General features: G+C 42.4%; 1 protein-coding gene across 1 annotated transcript in view; it reads right to left on the reverse strand.

The window, feature by feature from the left end:
* The window catches only part of grik4 (glutamate receptor, ionotropic, kainate 4), a 283,909-nt gene that overhangs the window by 26,334 nt on the left and 237,778 nt on the right, over positions 1-19,797 (reverse strand). The window contains exon 11 of the mRNA XM_030107939.1: positions 6,418-6,525. Coding sequence (XP_029963799.1) covers positions 6,418-6,525 — 108 coding nt within the window. The remainder of the gene's footprint in view (positions 1-6,417; positions 6,526-19,797) is intronic.

Raw genomic sequence — 19,797 nt, forward strand, 5'->3', positions numbered from 1 at the left:
GAGCTGCAGGAGTGGAAACACAACTGCTAATATGAGTTGATGAAGCACTAAAACCTCCAGCAAACAGTGGGGGAAAAAAATAAAATCTGAAGAAAAAAAAAACCCTCCTCTGCCACAAGAAATCTGTGAAGTTGAGAACAAAATCACATAAAAATAACTACAAAAAAGGTATGAAAGGTCTATACGGGGGTATAAAAAAGCTGTCTCCATAAAAGTGAAATCACAAAGAACTTCCATCTACCTTTTCTTTTTGCACGACACAGCAAAACAGCAATAAAGCTATGAGTTTGAAGCTCTGAAGACATGCAGACTTTAAAAAGCTGCCTCTTATTCCCAGGCCACGGGGAGTCTGGTTGCAGACTGATAACTTTGGTGGAGGAATCACACTTTTACATATGCACAAGCGAGTACGGCGGGTGCTAGGTGCACTGGCGGGTACGTTCATGTTCAAATTCATACATCACAATGGAGTTTCCCCCCTTTCAAAACCTCAGGGTGTTCAAGATGTCTTCACACAAGCTTCCTCGCTTCCCCTCTCTGTTTTCTTATCCTTTAAAACTCGCTCTCCAGAGCAAAGTAAACTGGCAGTGCAGGGACTCTGCATTCCCACTCGATGAATAGCCACAGACGCTCCAACAATATTTGTAAAAAAAAATAAAATAAAAAAATACTGGGTCATAACAAAGAGAGCCAGGTCATGTTAATTTTTAATAAAGCTGCTTGTTCAGTTTTGTGTTTCCCAGCAAATGCATTGTAGGCAATGCAAATGCAACTGTGCTGCAAACAGAGAAAGAACAAGCACACACACACAAACTTTGGAAAATGGGGACAGATCCTGTGTCTGTGTGTGCAAATTCATGCACACATGCTTCAGTGCCTCTGAGCCCCTGCGCCAGAAAATCTGCTTCTGTGTCTGCCTTTATCAGTCCTGGCTGTTGAATTCTTACCAATACGTATTTGAGTGGATATGAAAGCACTTGGTGACACAAGAGCAGTCTGAGGGAAAACTGAGAGAATGGCCGAGAGTGCTGTAAGTCGAAAAAAGGCAGAAAATAACTCTTAGAGGAGTCACTCGGAGCATGTTTCAGGCATTAACAACAAAAAAAAAAACAGGTTGAGTCGGGGTGTAAATATTGAGGAGTTGAGATTTCCTAATAACGGCTGCAAGCTGGCATCAAACACGTCTCTGCTGGCAAATCAGGCTTGACGTCAGACCGGGAGCGTAACATGGTGTCCTCAGTTCTGTGAGGGCAGAGTGGCAATTAACCTAATAGAATGACTGATATAAAAATACCTGAGGCGATTAAATGAGAACCTCATGGCATCATCATTAAATGTATTAAAAATGAAGCCACTGAAGAGACCAGAAATACTCACATTAATGTGAGCCAGAGGTGCCGTCAGTGTTTCTGGACCGATTATATTCAATACTCAACTATTTTCAGATACTATAATTTTGAACTAAACTTCCTAAACATTTGAGGTATTATAATTAAAAAAATATACATATTTGGCATGGAAAAAACAAAATATAAAACTTAGAATAAAAGCTTGAAAAAAGCTGTAAAAAAAAAAGCACAACGCCACAAACCATTCAGAGTCAACAAGAACATTTATCTCAAGGTACCAAAGAATTAGTTTTTTTTTTTTTTTCTATTACATCAATGTGGCTTCTGAGGGTGTAAAGACCCACACGGTGCGGGTAACAAACTCAATCAATGATTACAAACACACGGCTTGTGGCCCGGCAGTGATGTGATAATCAATTCTGGGCTGTTTTTTCCCCTTTCCCTGCAGCTGTTGGTGGAATTGAAGCAGGAAGCTGACAGCCACGTGGAGGTGTAATGAAACTCCTCTGCAGAGGCCAGGTGGACTTGTTGGGATCACACATACACACATGCACATACACACACACACATACACACACAGGACTGGATGAGAACATCCATAAATACTGTGAGTACGTTTGCAGGCACACGAAGAAACACAGATTCCCCCCAAAGCCAGTGCTACAGGTGAGGCTTTCAGCTGCAGCTCGAGTCGTCTGCCACAAAAGCAGCCAGATAACAGCGACACGGCAATCACGCTATGATGAATGAGCTGTGATAGGCACTGAAAATTGCTCCTTGGTGGCTTCCCAAGTTTGGTCCAGGGACTCTATATATCCAAAGTGAAATCAAAGCTCCGCCAATTCTTTCTTTCACACCTTCTCTCTGTTGTGAAAACACACGGTCTCATTTGCACTCTAATTCCACCAAGGCGTTCACACATACACGTCTCCATCCCCCTGTGAACCCCCCCCTCTTCCCCCCATGTGAAATGAACGGTTCCATCTCAGTCCCAATGAGATCGGCGAGTTGCAAAATACTGCAATATGTCCTTCCCTCATTCCCGTGGCTGGCTGTTGATAAGCCAGCCACTCAGACTAACACACCGGGCCATTCGCCTTTGCTTACAGGCCGCTTCGTGCCCTGTCATCTGATTCTTCAGCACGGAGGAGAAGCTGGACGGGGGACAGATTCGCGTGTGTGCGCGACTCTCCTTGCATGCGCCGCACGTTCAGCAGACTGAAAATGTGAGCGGCTTCATTCATGGCTTGTAATGTCGGACAGTGCGCACCAACACGTGAGCAGGAGATAGTGAGCTTATTTTTCAAAGGTGATGAAATTTGGACAAAGGTAATTACTGAGAGGTAATTCATCGTCGTTACGTATTTGTTCGCCAACATGTGGCTACGTCAGAGCGCTGCCCGTGCATTTGTTTTATCTGTGTTTAAACGACTGTATTCCTACCGAGGTAATTAAATGTGCCATGGCTGAGCGGGTCTGCATATTACATGAATAACACAGTAAAATACTGTAGGGTTGACTTTTTTTTCCAGCTAGGATTTACTGCTTTTAATTTAGCTCTTCATTGAGTCTCTTCACTGTTGCATGCTGGGACAGCAGGCTGAGGCCCTGGGTGGGGGTGGACTGTGTGCAGGTGATCTGGTCCAAACTGAGGTTGATGTCCCATTCAACAGCAGCACAATGCACCACAGGAGATTCCTCTTTCAAGACTCCACAACACTTCGCTGTGAATATTTCTATGTTTTCGTATTGATTTCATTCTCTATTCCTATATAAATCACTGTTTATCCTTCTATCTTTATCCCTGTTCTGAGATTAATAAAGAATTTCTTTTCTATTCTTTCAACACGCTAAACAACTTATTTCAAAAATCATCTTGGTGTTACATTGTTGTTATTACAAATCCTGGAACTTTCAATATGTTGCTCATGAACAGCTCGCGACTCACCATGAAGCATGTTGATGGGCTCATTAATAATGAGCAGCAGATGATGGATCTATAGGCATTTGGAGATTAGACGTGTCAGTTTGCTTCAAACGAAGTGTCTGTCAGACTGCCGAGCTGAGTCTGAAGCGTCGTCCCACAGACCTTAAGGGCTGCGTATGGTGATTTCTGTATCTTTCAGTAGGTGATAGCCTGACCTGTACCTCACACTAGTAGGTGAGAAAAGTATGAATCAGCTGGATTCATTCATCCAACGTCAAAACTGCTTCATCCCGTTTAGGGCTGCAGGGTGCCGGAGCTAATCCCAGCTGATCTGGGGCAAAAGCAGGGTACACTATGAACAGGTTGACAGTCAGGCCGAGCACAGAGAGATGGGTAAATTAGAGTCGCCAATTAACCTCACTGGACTGTGGGAGGAACCTGTGGTACCAGGAGAAAACCCATGTAGGAGGAGAACATGTAAAATCGACTCAGAAAGGCCCGTCCAGTGTGTGAGTTTATGTCCTTCTCAGATTCATCGTTATGCTTGTACTTTACTGTCCAATGCATGGAAATTAATGAAAGAAAAATATAAAACATGGAAGCCGGACAAAAGAAAGATCCTGGAGAAAGAAATAGGGAGACTATAACGCAAGTAGATCAAAATGAGTCGTTTCAGCTTTTAGCTTTGTTAGACGTTAGGCCTGTGAATAAAGAACTGGATGAATATGATGGATCAACAGCTGGGTAAGAGATCAAACGATCAAAAAGTGGCATGAGGAGGGGAAAGCAGCGGCTTGTGACGGGGTCGTGGGCCGCCAAGGCTCACTGAAGCACACAGTGCCATGGACGTCACCTCACAGCTTCAGGAGCTATCAGCTAACATCCTGACGCCAGAAGCTGAAGATTCAGAAGAGTCTCATTAAGTCATGTCTGTTAAGGAGCAGAAACAAACCGTCACACTGTAAGCAGGTGATCTGGGTGGTTATATCTGTTTTCCTACCGCCACCACCCTTAAGGAGCATCTGCATTTTCCCTTTTCCTTTCCACGTTCACTTTTACTTTTTAAACTGCACTGCAGCTGATTCACTTACAGAAAATTAATGCAATATTTTCTCCCAGCTCTGCTCGGATGTGTTTGGACAAATGTTTTTCTTCTTGATCTACAGCTTCTCTGGAGTTTCTAGTGATAGTAAAACACTTGAAACTGAATCGTGAGTTTCATTCCTGCCTGTTTTAGACTCAGACTTAGAGAGACTTTATTTACCATTCAGGCTTCACATTGAAATGAAACTTCATCGCAGTGGTTCAGGCTCAGCAGAAATACTGACACTGATCATACAAACTAAGCTTGTTTACTGCTTTCATTATCTCGCACTGTGCTGATTATTTTTTGGCTGTTGTTGTCTTTACTGTAAACTTACACCCAACCAATCAAAGTGGTTATAACCTCTGGTTCCCTCAAAAGGTTTGTTTTTTTGTAACACATTTTTTTCACACATTTTATTGGATTGCAAAGTTCTGTGAAATCTGTGGTAAATGTTGTAATTAGAGATGCACATAAAATATTTAAGCATTAAACTAAACTAAAGTGAAACTTTCACACTGTCAGAAACTTCTGAGAGGTTGAAACCTCCTTTTTTTCCACAAGGAGGTTTCAACATTTCTAAAAACAGTTTCTTCAAATGTGCAGAGTAAATCGAAGGGTAAATTTTTACACGCCGAATTTTTTTTTTTCAAATTTTGTTTTTCATTATTCACAAGGTGTTGCAGGCATCACGTTCCAATGATCTACAACGTGACCTTAAGGTAATGATGTATAAGAGGCAAATTCATTTGTAAGCTTTTTTTTTTTTTTTTTTTTTTTGGTAACCTGTCCTGTCCAGCATGGACGCAGCAGAACGGAGGTCTGGCTGCTGTTAGGTGCCCGACAGATTTACTCTTCCAAGAGGAGTTCATAAGCACAAATCTCCTCTTGATAACATGGTTTCTTACTTTATTTTATGTATTTTGAGAAATGATACATGATATTGCTGGACCTGACAGGGGAATAGAAAGACAGGTATAGAGAGACAGAGAGTGAAAGAAACAGACAAGTGAACAGACAAGCAAAAAAAAAAAAAAAAAAAAGAGTGAAGAGAAGGAATGGAGTGCAAAGATACGACGGTCTTTCAATTAATATCGACACTCCAGACTACCAGCTACTGCACCTGCATAAAGATATGACAGAAGGCATCCTACAGACTTTTGTTGGAGAAAGTAGCTGGTTTGTAAGCTTTTAAAGGTGATGTACCTGTACTGGGAAAGGCTCAAGAGTCAGATGTTCTCAAAAAGAAATGGTTATATTTAACAATTACAGTTTTTTTTATTTGGATTTTTTTGTATTTATTCTATTATTACTCCAGTTATTGAGATTATATTATGAAGCCTGAGAATGAGTGGGATTAAAACTTTACATTTGCAACACATTAGTGTAAAGATAGAGTAATGTGAATTTTCAGACAGGGGAATGTCTTTTTATCTGTACCTGAATCCTGAACCTGAAACCTGAACTTTGACCATTTTTTACAATAATGAAAATAAGCGCTAAAGCGACAGCTCGGCTTGAAAGTCTCATTTCCTTTTCAAACTATTTACTCATGATTATATCATTATTTATTCAGGTATCGCATCGACTCAGTTTCTTGTGCAGAACTGTCCTGCTTCACCCAAATGAATGAACCGTTTCCTTGCAGATAAAAAGCATGCTGTTTTGAGCCTGAGCAAAAATCCAGATTATTGATTAGTGGACATGGCAGGTGTTTAAGGAAATAGCTCATCTCGCGTAGTAAAAGGAGTGAGAAGCAGCGCTTGCAGGATCTATATTTATTACAGAGGCTCAGGAAGGCTGACATGGTAAATTATTAGTTCCTGCTGCTTCACTGTGATGTGGGCTCTTCAAGTTCTTAGGGCAAAACAATTGCACAGCATCACTTCCTCAGATCCCAAGAGCATCGAGTTTAGATCTTACAACACAAAATGGGTTTTTTGATATGGTAATTCTCTGTCAACGATAGAGTGTCAGCCAAATGGAGATCAGGCTCAAGCTGAGCTCTTGAAATGCGCTGCTGCTGCGTGTGTGTCGGTTACCCATACAGTACATACCAATATGGTGGTGATGGTGAGAGTCGTGTTGAAGAGGGTGTCTGTCACATTGATTGATGGAAGCTTTCTCTCCATGGACAGTCCATCTTCAGAGTGCCACAGGCCAATCTGCAAAGTGAGTGCAAACACACACGCACACATACAAACAGATCAGTCACTAAGTCCATCAGCTGGGAAAGGCCAAGAGAAACAATCTGTGCTTAATTTCCTTCCTCTTTCCTAAAGGAGCATCAGTTTGACCTTCGCAAAAAAGACTGAGAGGAAGCAATGGATGGACGGCCACAGTGTGAGACGGGGCGGCAGCGAAAGCTGGTGAGGCTGCAGGAGGAAACCAAAATAATGCTGCGCGGCTCCTTGAGGAGCGCGAGCAGGGCATGTGTTCAATCAGAGGCAACAGAATGCATTCATTAAACCAATTACCGGCAAATCCTGTGGCGCACAGCCACATTCTCATTACAGGTTGAGTGGGACTTCACACCTCCACCTCACACGGTGTCATTCCTTTCATCCCCGGTCAATCTGTCTCTGCCATCTCCTGTTTCATTCACTTATTTCCTTCACTTGGGTTTGCCGATTTCAAACTCCATGAAGGCTGTCTCCATAAACAAAGGCGAGTTGCAGAGCGGTTTCACATGGCAATGTACCTCTCAAGCAGAGGAGGCAGAAGAATCATGGATCCCAGAGGTGGGTTAAAAATCTAAAAAAGCACAGGCTTTGGCAATGCTCCTCTATATATAACGGTAAGCCTACAATACTTTGCTAAAAAATGTGGGGTTTTAAGCAAATAATTTGGAATACACCACCTAAAAACATACCATGTGTGGGAAATGTGTTGCAGCTCTGAATCTGTTTGGTCATCAGTTGTTTGTGGCTTATTTCAGAAATGATGATTGTTCTCTTTTTTAGATGAAAAGCACAATACTGATGGTAGTGTGTGTCGTTTCGGCACAACCATTCTTTCTTACTTTTTGTTTCTAGTCATGTGCTTAATGTAACATCAGCTGCACACTGCAATAAATGAGCAGGAGGTGAGAAGCATTGATCAAAAATGCAAATGTAAACTATCTACTAACTGTCACGACATTGACATGCCAATTATATATATATATATATATATATATATATATATATATATATATATATATATATATATATATATGTATATATACTGGTCAATTCCCAACTAAAATTAAAATAGCAAAGGTCTATATACTAAATGGGAGCAAACACAGCTACACAAACTAGACCAATACCCCTGTGATTGCAGTTTTTTAAAATTCTGGAAAACCTCCTTAATTCCCATCTGGAAAAATTCCTTGACAGATAATTATTCAGGGCCAAAAGCCCAAGTTGCTCGCTGTCCTGGTTTTCTTGAGGTTTATTAGACAGGAGTGAGTATTTCATGTTTTGTTGTTTGGGTCACTGGTGAGGTGAACTGGTGGTGGGATTAAATAGGCTTTCTTCTTTCCACTATTTGGGAATGGATTTTTGGAAGTTTTTTCTTTCAAATTATTTGTACTTTGTTGAGTGATTGAAATAAATAAAAAAGTAAGAAAATAAATAAATAAATATTGGGTGGGGGTCTGATGGTATACGAACCCTGTAGCATTTTTGATGTACAATGCGCCACGTGGAACCCTTGTTATTCAGGGTCAAAGGTCATTATTAGGTTGCAATAATTGCTTTTGATAGTTTAGGATCGTGTATGAGGCTACGGATTGCATCATAGCACCAAACTGGCCAGCAAATGGTGCTGTGATAAGTGCGTGCATGCATGATGTATGTGTGAATGGAGGTGTGCATGTTCCTGTGAGATCCAGCCATAGCCATAGTGTATGTCTGCAGATATCATTGTACGTCAATGCATTTTCTTCTTGCAGAATACGAACGTTTCGCGTGTGTGCGCGTGCGTTCATGTGTGTTCTGTCCTCAGTTGTAGTGAACAAAAGGTTTGCACCTCCCTGATAAAACTTCTTAAGTAAAGTGACAAAACGCCTGTGCTTTATTCGAATTTCTGCTTTCAAGCACATACTCCTCCTCCTCAGCACTATTTTTAACACGCCAGCATTGACAGTGAAAACCTTGGCGATTGGTCTGAAGCTCTGACCTTGAAGGATTTACATGGTTCTTCCAGTGGCTGGAGACCAGAGTTCATAAAATCTCTCCCCACAGAAGACGAAGTGAGCCAAAGAAACTTTCACTTCAGTTTAACTTCTGACTTTTCTGATGAATACTGGTTTACTCTTTCTGTTATGTAACATCTTGAGTATTTACTTTCAGTATTGAAAAATCTTACATTTTATGTTAATACTTAGGTGACACTGGTGTCACAAGGGAGAGAGAACTAGTAGATTTCTGTTCCTTATCACTGCAGATCACAGCCTCTCTTTTCATACGCGGCTATATAAACATGCAATTCCAGTGTCAATAATGAACGGGGCACTTGATATATGTGTTGCTGCAGATGATAACCTTCTGCTAAATTAGGACCATGACAACAAGCAAAATATGTCTTTTTATTAGTTTGAGACTTTTTACTGTGATGCAGCTTATCTGCTGTCTAGGTTTAATATGAGCAGCATGTTTCAGGAATATACGAGTTGAGACTGGCCATTTTATTCCCGCTGAGATTACACTGAGTCTCAAAGAAACTTTTAAAAAGTCGGCACTTTTACCATTTAATTGAATATTTATAGAAAACAAACTCAATGTTCACCAAGAAACAAATGATGATTCCAAACATGATTTTTTTTTTTTTAGAAATCATTTGCATTCAAAATCTGTCATCTTGCTCATCACATAAACATTGCCACTACAATCTCAGAGGCTTTACAGAAATAATATCCCTTATCACAGTAATCAACTGCACCCCTAATTATGATTATTATATAGGAGGAGTAAATGAGAAATACAGCATCTAATTTTGCCTTGATGCATTGCTTATGTGACTTAGTCCATGTCACTGGAATGAGCTCTATGATTACATGCCAACAAAAAAGAAAGGAAGAAAGGACGAAAACAGAAACCCAAGATCCCGTGGGAATAATCCCGTGGGCTGGAGTCAGGCCGGAGAGGATGAACTGTTAAAGGATCAGTGATTGAAATCTGATTAAAGAAAAGGCTACAGTAAACAAAGCTCCCGCGGCTTGGTCATGGTTTGTTTCAAGTCTAAATTGCCAAAATTCTCCGGAGAATTCAGACCGCTGATGTTGATCAGTGCTACATTTGGAAGCTATTTAACCACTCTCGAACAGCGATGATGAATTCTGATGTGAGATATATAAAAAAAAAAAAGGGAGAGGAGAAAGAGCTGGCGGAATCAAAGATTTCCTTTGAGAGCATATGATCAAAAAGATCTTTCCCTCCATTTCCTCTGGTGTACTTGTTGAGAGAAACAGCACCTTGCTCACACAAATAGATTACAGCTACCCGAACTCCCGCACAACACTTTCCACACACGGCTACTGATGGCCTCAAGAAACCGAGCCAGAGAAAATGTGAACATACAGCAGCCCGACTAAAGGGGTAAAAAAAAAAGCCTGTGAAATATGCTGCTCAGCAATCAGCGTACGCAATCAGCTGTCAGAGCCCGCGGAGTCGGTGGGAGGTGGGAGTTTCTCTGGCTCGACTGGACTCAGCAGGTGTGCCAAAAGGTCTGAGCATACGGGTGACTGAGAGAGTAATGGACTGAGGTGGCACCATGGCTTCAGCCGGGGAGGAGAAGGTGGAGCCAGTCTGGATATAAGGGAAGCTATTTGCGAGCAGATGAACAGGCAGAACACAGATCTGGAAACTAGGTTGTAATTGGTGCAGATGTGGGTCACTTTGTGCTCAAATCTGAAGGTTAGTAGTTTGAACCCCCTATTTCACTCCGTCTGAATGCCTTTGGACTGAACCCAACACTGGTCTCTTACACCAGCCACTGCTACTGGAGTGTGAATGTTTGTGAGAATGGATGGGTGAGACTGATCATGACTGATTAACCTACAAGGAGACAGGAAAACACACTATGTAAGAAAAGGGAAGGAAGATGTATACTTCAGCAGAGGCGGGACCTCTGGGGCAAATACATGCTGAAATTTATCAAAAAGACTGAATAACTTTTAATGCTGCAATTATTCTTTCTGGCACATTTTGTTATAATTTTTCTTTTTAAGAAGGATGTTGCTATAGATACAAAAGATAACGCAACATAATTGGGATATGGTGACAGGAAAGGGTCTGAAATCTGCAGAAACTAATACACAACTACTGCAACTCACATCAGAACTGTTAGCATGCATCAATCTGAAGGTTAAGGCAGAACACCAAACAACAGCGATCGTACACGTTATTTGCTTTGATGCACATTTTGTAAATCTTCATTAAGCAGGCTCTAAAGTGAAGTACAATCTATGCATTGCATTAATCCTGCTGAAGCAACAGCGCTGAAATCATTGCATAAAACCTCATTATATGATGCTGCACAACCGGAGAATCCATTAAACTCATAAGATGTTATCACAGAGAGAGGAAGCTGCTTATTGCCACATAGCAGACGGTGTTTGCATACAACAACACAAAAGAGCTGGATCTTCATGTTTCTCATTTGGAGTGTTATTAATTTGGTGTCTGCTCTGCAGTTGTGATATATAACTGTGCAACGAGTGAATCTAGGAAACAAATTCACTCCGAGCTGACGAGTGTTTAGCACTTATTTGCTTTCCTGAGAAACAGGGAGGTACAGAGAACAATAGGATATAATAAGAGAGGAGGGAATAGAACGAGCAAAAGGAAAAGACAAAAGAGAAAAATAGAAAGATGCAGGGGAATGTCAATCACTTACTGAGTAGGTGCTGTGAGCCTGACAAATGGAAAGAAAATCAATGAGAAACTATGAGGTGCAGGCGGCTGGGGAGCCAGAACAGAAGGCAGAGAGAACAAGAGAAAGCGACAGGAACTGAGAAAAAGAAGAGACACACAATGAAAGAGAGTCAGACAGAGAGGAAGTTTATATGAGAGAAATGGGAAGAGACCAAGAAATGGAGGGTTTATGTGGGGGCAGGATGGAAAACGAGAGAGGGAGGAGGAGGAGGAGGAGAGCGAGACGGAGAGAGTGACAACAAGTGGAACGATGTGACTTGTGAGGGATTACCCAGGGTTCATTCTGCAACCTGGAATTAAAGCATGGGGGAAAGATTAGGGCGGCTGCTCACTGAAGCGTCGGGATTGGCTGAATTTTCTGTCAGAGAAGTGCCATGTCCAATAGGGTGTAGCCAGACTATGCTGTGACAGATGCATCCATCACATGTGAGAGAAGCCATAGCTGCCATTATCAGGAATAATGCCATACAGTCCATTTACACCGAGGCTAAAGCGTTCAGGTGTCACAGAGCTGCAAATGACTTCGGTTCGAATCAGAAACGTACGGTTGGACGCACGCATGTATGCGTGACTGTAAGTGGCTGACTGTACTGCCACGGCAAAGTATCTCTGTGTCCTTACCTCCTGTCTGTGCTGCAGAGGTAAAACATCTTGCATCTTCAAAAGGATATGCTGACACAGAGGTACTTTTCACTTATCGGTGGACATTTAGCTCTCGGCGAACCAGCCGGTTGATGCCTCCTTAAACAGAGGACTTTGTAAACCTTTCAGGCAGTGCCAATTGTTCATCAAGTAATACAATCAGGGAGGCATCTAATAGGGCTTAAGATTTATTCTTCAACAAAGAACAGTCAATGACATTAGAACAATGTGTCCTGGCAGTGATGGGGTGCCCCCCAACCCCCCCCAGACTCCACCCTTCAACAGGGAGGAGTCCGTCAGCAGCTACAGGAAGAGAGAAAAGGTTTTGCCAAAACTTTATCCACTGAAAACTTGCGCACAAGACAAAGATAGATGCTGTTTGGAATGCTTTCAGTTGTTTAAAGTATGATCACTTTGCAGCGTAGTCTCGGTCTTATTCATGCCTCTCGCTGTTCAAATGAGGTGGCTGTATTATGTGTGTGTGTGTGAGAAGACAAGAAGTGTGTGTGTTCTCCGTGAAACTGAGCGGTGAAAACAGGGCGTACTTTGTTCAGAAGCTCTCTCTGCTATGACTCATCATCAAGCAATGAGCCTAATCAGGGTGGAGCTGCAGGCAAAACTTCAGGGTCTAGACAGTCACAGGTGGTGGTGTAGGTGGAAGGCAGTGCCGCGCAGCAAAGAGAGAATTGGGGATTCACACGGACGTGTCTCTATTGCTGCCAGATGAAAAGGAGCTGCAGAAAAAAAGGTTTTATCGTCAGTCAAGAAATGTCCGGTGAAGAAAAGTGAGAACTAAAACAATCCGGTTACATTTAAAAAAAATCTGTTGTTTCATAACAGTCTGGACTGTGCAAATGTGCCACAAGAATTCACTCCAAAAACTGGGCAGCACAGTCATTATTTGGCATTATGATGAATAATAGCGCTGCTGATTCAATGGCCGAAATGAGACACAAGCTGTGGGTTGAAGAGAAGGTCTTTCGGCTTGCAGAACTGATCTTCAAAGCAGCGTTGCATGCTTTCTGAGCGCCGAATCCCCGGAGGAGACAACAACGGACAATGGCTGCCCTGACAGCTGTAGTCCCTGCTCAGCATGGGCGCCCAGTTAATATGGACTGTCTGAATATCTTCATCTGAATACATCAGGTTAGCAGAGGTTTAAACAAACACTCAGGAGGGAGCAAGACCTTTTGGAGTGGCCCAAAGTGCTCATTACCAACTAATCCTGCTGGTCTCCATCTCCACAACTTTGTAAAGCTCGTTTGAGGGAGTTCTTGATCGTCTGACATGATTTGGATAAATTTACTTTAGCTAAACATGAACTGGACAAGCGTGACATAAGTTCTGTACTTCATTGAACAAACATTGCTTTTTTTTTTACCTGCTTTAGTCAAGCTAGGGTTGCGCTGAGCTACAGTTCATCTGAGGTGAGTCTTGTTGAGAAGCAGACTACGGCGCCGACAGGTCAACTGCCTGTCATCACAGGAACACAGTAAACCAGACTGTGCCTGTAAATCGCGTGAAAAAAAATCACAGCTGCGGTGCAGTGCAATGGTTTAGTCTCATTTTAACCGGATCAGACATGACAAGCGTGAACACACATCTAGTCTGAGATCTCTTCGGAGCTATATAAATGTTTAAGATTAGCCTCCTCCACATATTGAAGGTAAACGTATAAGCAAATGTATAATTAACCTTTCCTAAGTATATCATAGAAAACGAATCCTTTAAAGAGGAGCAGAGATTGCCAGGAGAGCGGAGTGAGTCTAGTAGGGAGAACAAATGAAACAATACCTATAAGCTACAAAGCCGCTTTTACTGCTTTGCGGCTATCTTACAGTATAGAGTCTTGGTAGGGATTCAGGGGTGCGCAGATAAAAAACTGAGACACAGAGGAAAACTTGCAGGCACTCCGGCACAGAGGAGCTCAGGCACGTACACATAAATTTGCATGTACATGCATATTACACTCATACACAAACTCAAACATTCTCTCACTCTCTCTCTGTATCAGACACACACACACACACACACACACACACACACACACACACACACACACACACACACACGTGCACACACACACCCAGCCAAGCAGCACATACACAGCCTCACCCAGCCTTGAAATCCGTTAAGACTGGGGGATCTTGCAAAACAGCTCATCCATTCTGCTTTTGATCTATTCCCCATCTCCAGCTTGCAAAGTGCACACTGAGAAAAACAAAAGCGGAAAGGGGACTGCTGCACGTCTCCGAGAGACCAAACAAAGGAGAGAACCAGAGACACACAAAGGATACCGGTGTGTGTAGACCGGCGATGTGAGTCTCTGCTGCAAGAGAATTTAATATGAAAATGGATCCACTGAAAGAGATTTGATAAAGGGGGAATCGTTTTGAGAGGGTTGATCTCATGGAAGTGTTTAACTGACTCTCTATTTGATTGGCTACAATTCTAAAATGCTTTGCTTCGACTGGGGCCGAATACACAGTTCTAACACGATCAGGTTTCTTTGAACTTGTTTTGGAGACACTCGGAGGTACTGTGGTTACATTAAACCATGATTTTGACCAGCTAAATACTCCCTTCAAGGTTTCCAATTAGCGTTGGTCATGAAAAAAAAAAAGAGAGAAAGAAAAACAATAAAAAGATGAAAGCAACGTAATACCGTCTTGAGGGAAAATGTGTCAAAAGATACTAATCTTACTTGTAAACAATGCTGACTGATTTTTTTCCCCCCTCAGTCTTAAGAATTTAAATCAACAGCTGCATCATGGATCTGACACAGTCTGGAGAAGCTTCTGAGTCTCTGCACGTGTTAAATCTAAGAGGAAGACAGAACCAAGACACACAGTAACAGCTTATAGAGTCTCACTCGTGAGCACGGCGAGAAAATCAGAGTCAAACCCTTCATGTCAGGTCAGACAGTCCAATCATACTTCAAAAGCAATACATTCGATTACATTTATAACTCATGATTACTATTCATCCACATTCAAGCACATGGCATGAAAATGAAATGAGAAAAAAAAAATTGGATAAAAGTGGCTTCAGTCTTTCGCAAGCAGGCAAATTTCTTTCTTTTTTTTAATTTATAGCTCCTCTGACCTCCAGGACTGTCTGCAACACTCAGGACATTTAATGCATAACACAGACAGCTTTGCAATAAACTAGAGGAGACAAAGCCGCTCAGAAAGCGTTCTGTGAATTTGTGACAGAGCATTACTGATGTTACCGAGGGGGCACGTGGAATTTTTATGTTTTAACTTAAATCTATGTAGCAGTTCCCCACACTGAGGGTGCTTTTTCTAAATAGTTTTACACTGAGAGGAGATTAAACCAAGCATTTAAACCAAACAGGGTTGATCATGATAACAAATAAAGCAAACGTACACATTTTTCAAGGAATTTCTACATAAAGATGCTGTAATTAGTTATTATCATTTGAAATATATAGGTTACATTTGTGGTTCAAGGTGGTAAGTCCAAAGCGGAGAAGAGAAAATTTGTCCTCACAAACAATGTGAAAGTTAAAATACATTAAACGGACGATCCTCAAAAGGTAATGTGACCTGACACGCTGCGGCTACATGTTACAGCTGCAACAAAGTCTCTCTGTTGTCCTCATGTGCCTCTGAACGCTGTTATTGGGGAGAGGCTTCCAGCAGAATGAAACACTGCACATAGTAAAGCACAAATATATATATATAAAAAAAGTGTTTCCAGCAGGCTTTACAGCCCTTGATCTGATCCTCAGAGATACCCTGCAACTTTTTAGGGACAATTTTATTTAACAGTGAAATAATACAGCTGCAACACACACTGGAAAATAAACATTAAATTTATGCCGGCACGCTGGTTTTTCCCCTGCTGGCAAATAACTGTTTTTGTCTCCGAAGGAGATTGTGTACTTCCTTTGTTGACATATTCGTCGCTATCTGGGGAATCTTCCTCACATATTTTAAATGTCACTGGCTTTCTATGAATTCTGCGAGGCAGTTTTTTTTCCTCCATCACGTTCCGACCCTGTTGAAATGCACAGGCCAAACTCAATCGGCAGGTTGGGTCAAAGGCACCAACAGACACTTCATTATGTAGAGACGGAGTCAATGGGGACCTGTACTGCTGAACTGTAAGCGGGATTAGTGTACAAGTTCCCTGCTTAACCAGGCAATATAAGTAGCATTACACAGCTTGTCATCAACTTAGTGACTCGAAACAAGCGCTTCCGCTCCACCCCTGTGGACATGCACACAAGAAGAGAGTGTCTGCTGCATTTGACCAATTAACGACACGGAAAAATCAGTCAGAGCTGCAAACTTCCCTGCTGAAAGATGATTAATATAGTGAAAAAGTACCAGAATTACACACACATCATCCAGGTGAAAACATCACTGCAGCTGCCAAAAGATGAAAGGAACATTTTGGGGGGGGGGGATCACTGACTGTGTGAAAACATAAATTAGAGGGATTACCATATTAATTCCCCACCATGACGGCACAAGTAGATCTGATGTATGATGATAACATCCATTCACCTCCTGTGCCACTTCGTCAAACTCAGGGCAGCGTGGGCAGGAGACAGAAAGACGCCCCGGCCCAACATCAGATAGTCTAGATTACTAATCTCTACTACTGTGGAGCACTTTAGTGTTTGAGTAAAGTACAGTGCTTCTAAAACATGTTGTGCATGTGCACTACTGTCTACAGCTGTTCCTCAAACAAAAATAATGTAGCTCTCACAAAGAGCTTCATCACACAGGATGTGTCAAAAACTGTCACTTTCCTGAGACCTCGTCTAGATATTGGCACAACTATCCACCGGACCTTCGCAGGGTATCAGAGAACCCCTCGTACATCCTGATCCTTGTGTTTGTGTGGCTTCCATCCCACCACAGACTCTGCTGCACGTTTTGTACTTTGTTACCAGGGCTGTCTAACTCCTCAATAAATCACACCACTGGGGAAAAGTATATTTGTGGATTTAACCACCTTGCATCTTTTTGATATTTATTGATAATTTAAATATATTGTGTTTGATGTAAATATATGTTTTGCTTTATGTGCGCAGCATATCTATATACTACATCTTTAATGCTGCCTTGAATCGCCCCTCGGGGACAGATGAAGCCATTGAATGAGTGAAATGGACGAGCCATTTTCCAATTGAGCTGATTCTTCAGCGTGGAAGTCTTTCACGCCCACTAAGCTCTTATGGTTTTGATTTCTCCAGTCATTTAAGTTGCTGCCGCTCTCCACTCCGCTCATGTTTTCCTCAGGCCGTGCGCAGCTTTGTGTTCCTTTGATTGTTCTCACCTGTGTCTAATCCTCCCTGATTTCCTTGTGGAGCTTTGTGTCTGTCTGTGCCAGTCGTCGCTCGCTGTGTCCCTGTTCATACCAAAGCGTGTTTCGTATCCTTTCATTGTTTTTCCAAATTTACAAACCTGCTCATTTCAGGGGTTTTATTTTGCTATTAAAAATCCACTCCTTTGAGTTAACTCAATAAGAAGAAGAAGAAGAAAAAAAAACAATCGCAGAAATGATGCAAAGTGAATGTGAAAGGTGTTGAAACAGTCATGCCCTGTGTTGTAAAATTCGGGGTTACTGCACACTTAACACAAGATCCTCCGACTCTCACAGACTCTCCGTGCGGTTGTACTGCCTAAAGAAAGAAACACAGAGAAACACACACACTCACAGTCAGAGATCACAACATGCTGAAGCCGTACAGCAGACGGAGATCAGAGGGCCACCTCAGTTTTTAAACCGGCTCTAACCTCGGTGGCAGCAGCTCCAGCTGCAGCTCCGGCGCACTTACACCCTGAATGTGTATCAGACCTGGTTAAGATGTACTCATCTCAGCTGGAGCCTGAGGCACAGCAAAAAGATCCAAGCCGTGTCGTGGTGTGCTGAGCTCCACTAGGCCTCTATGATAATGTCCTTCAAGGAAAGGAAACGGGTGGAGGCAGTCTTGAAACTGTCAACCCGCTGTGTGCCACCCTTCACCTCTCATCCTCCTACATTTGCTTCCCCTTTCCTCTACCTCCCTGTACCTGTCCCTTTCCTCTCTCCCTCCCTTCTACCTCCCCCCTGCTCTCTCGCACATTGCAGCAGTGGATAGAAATTGAATTGAGTACATCTGCATCTGCAGCAGTGGGGGCAGCGAGAGAAATAGTGTTCTCTGAGACGAGTGGGTTGGGGGAGCAAAGGGGGCGGGGGCGGGGGCGGGGGGGGGGTGTGGTGGGCGGGGAGCAGATTGCCGTAATAAACGTAGGAGCAGCGCTGACAGGAAATAAATAAATCCAATAGAAAAGAGAAAGAAATTGAACGAGCACGTTCACCCTTTAACTGGAGGAAGTCTTGTGTAAATAATGGAGCTCAAATCATTTCATGCAAATTGAAGTGGTGCCCAGGCAGAGTGTGTGTGTGTGTAGGTGTGTGTGTGTGTGTGTGTGTGTGTGTGTGTGTGTGTGTGTGTGTGTGTATGTGTGTGTTTGTCTGATATTCCAGCTGCTCAGCATTCCCTCAGAAAGAGGCACAGGTGAGGATGAACAGAAGCCTCTCCTTCCTTCATCGCCTCCACCGCTCAGCTCCACTTCTGAGGACACCTGGAGACTCAGGTTAAAAAACTGTAAATGACTGAATGGGAAACAATGAGGCCAGTATCGATGCGATCTCTTCGCACAGGATTACTTTGAGGATGTACAAATGCACGTAGGCTAACCGAAACGTCCCTGTATGACCAAGATTTAGAGTGAATAAAGTCAAGGAGTGGTGTTCACAGTCTGAGGCAGCCTCCCTTTCGATGCTGGAGTTTCTGGAGAAGCAGCAGCAAGAACATTTTGTTTTTTTCTTTTTTTCAAAACAAGATCACATGATCTGCCGTAGCAACCCCAGTCAGGAGTGGCAAAAAATGTATTGTGTCAAAAAAAAAAGGAAAAAAAAAACATCATCTATTGTATGTGCTGTGCCTGTGGGAGAGGTGGGGTTGGTGGAGCTCGTCCTCCCACACGCTGAAAAACATTAATCTAAACTGATATGACAGATAAAAGAACATGTACCAGAAGGAAGGACTGTTTGTTTATGAACACCTTGAATAGCGCCTGTCGCCTCTGAAAGCAAAGGAAATGAAGCAAAATAATCCCAATGTATTTGAATGCAGAGTCAAACGTGGCTCCGATCTCCTCTACCTGAGCTACAAATCTAATCAGCTCTTTGTTTTCAGACCATTCGCTGTTAATGCTGCAGCAAACGTAATCTACCCTGCCAAAATAAAAGGAATGAGCTGCACACTTGATTTCTATTTTGGTAACTCTGTCAAAGGTTGCTAGCTTGTGAAGTTGTACCTATTACCTCTATAGGTGAAATAAGAAAATGAAACACAATGTTAAAAAAGAAAAAAAAACTTGTTTATGAGTTACATTGATGAGATGACAAAAAAACGGAAATGAAACAAAGAAAATTGTGCAGCTCCAGTGACGACGGGAGCGACTGGAACGACTACATTGAGGTCTTGGCACTGAAAATACGCCTCAGATTTCATTCCTTTGTTACCTGACCTTTGTTTTTCAGCTGTAGCAATTCAAACTCAGACAGCTATTACACTCACAAGCTTTAAAACACACATCTTATGTGTGCAGAGAATGTCAGAGCCAGATCCAGTTTAGTGTATTGAATTTTACAAAGGACCTGTGGACTCAATAATGAGAACAATTTGCTTTGAGTCATGCTGCTGACAGCCTTTGGCCTTTTCTACTTGTGGTCATCACGCACAGCGATCGCCTCCTCATAACCTGCTTCCGACTTTGACACCTGTTAAAACCTCTCCAAGGGACTCTGGATCTCAAAATATTTTCCTCTTTCTCTCTTCTTTCTCCC

Source organism: Salarias fasciatus, chromosome 14 (assembly GCF_902148845.1).
Source record: "Salarias fasciatus chromosome 14, fSalaFa1.1, whole genome shotgun sequence".
NCBI lineage: Eukaryota > Metazoa > Chordata > Actinopteri > Blenniiformes > Blenniidae > Salarias > Salarias fasciatus.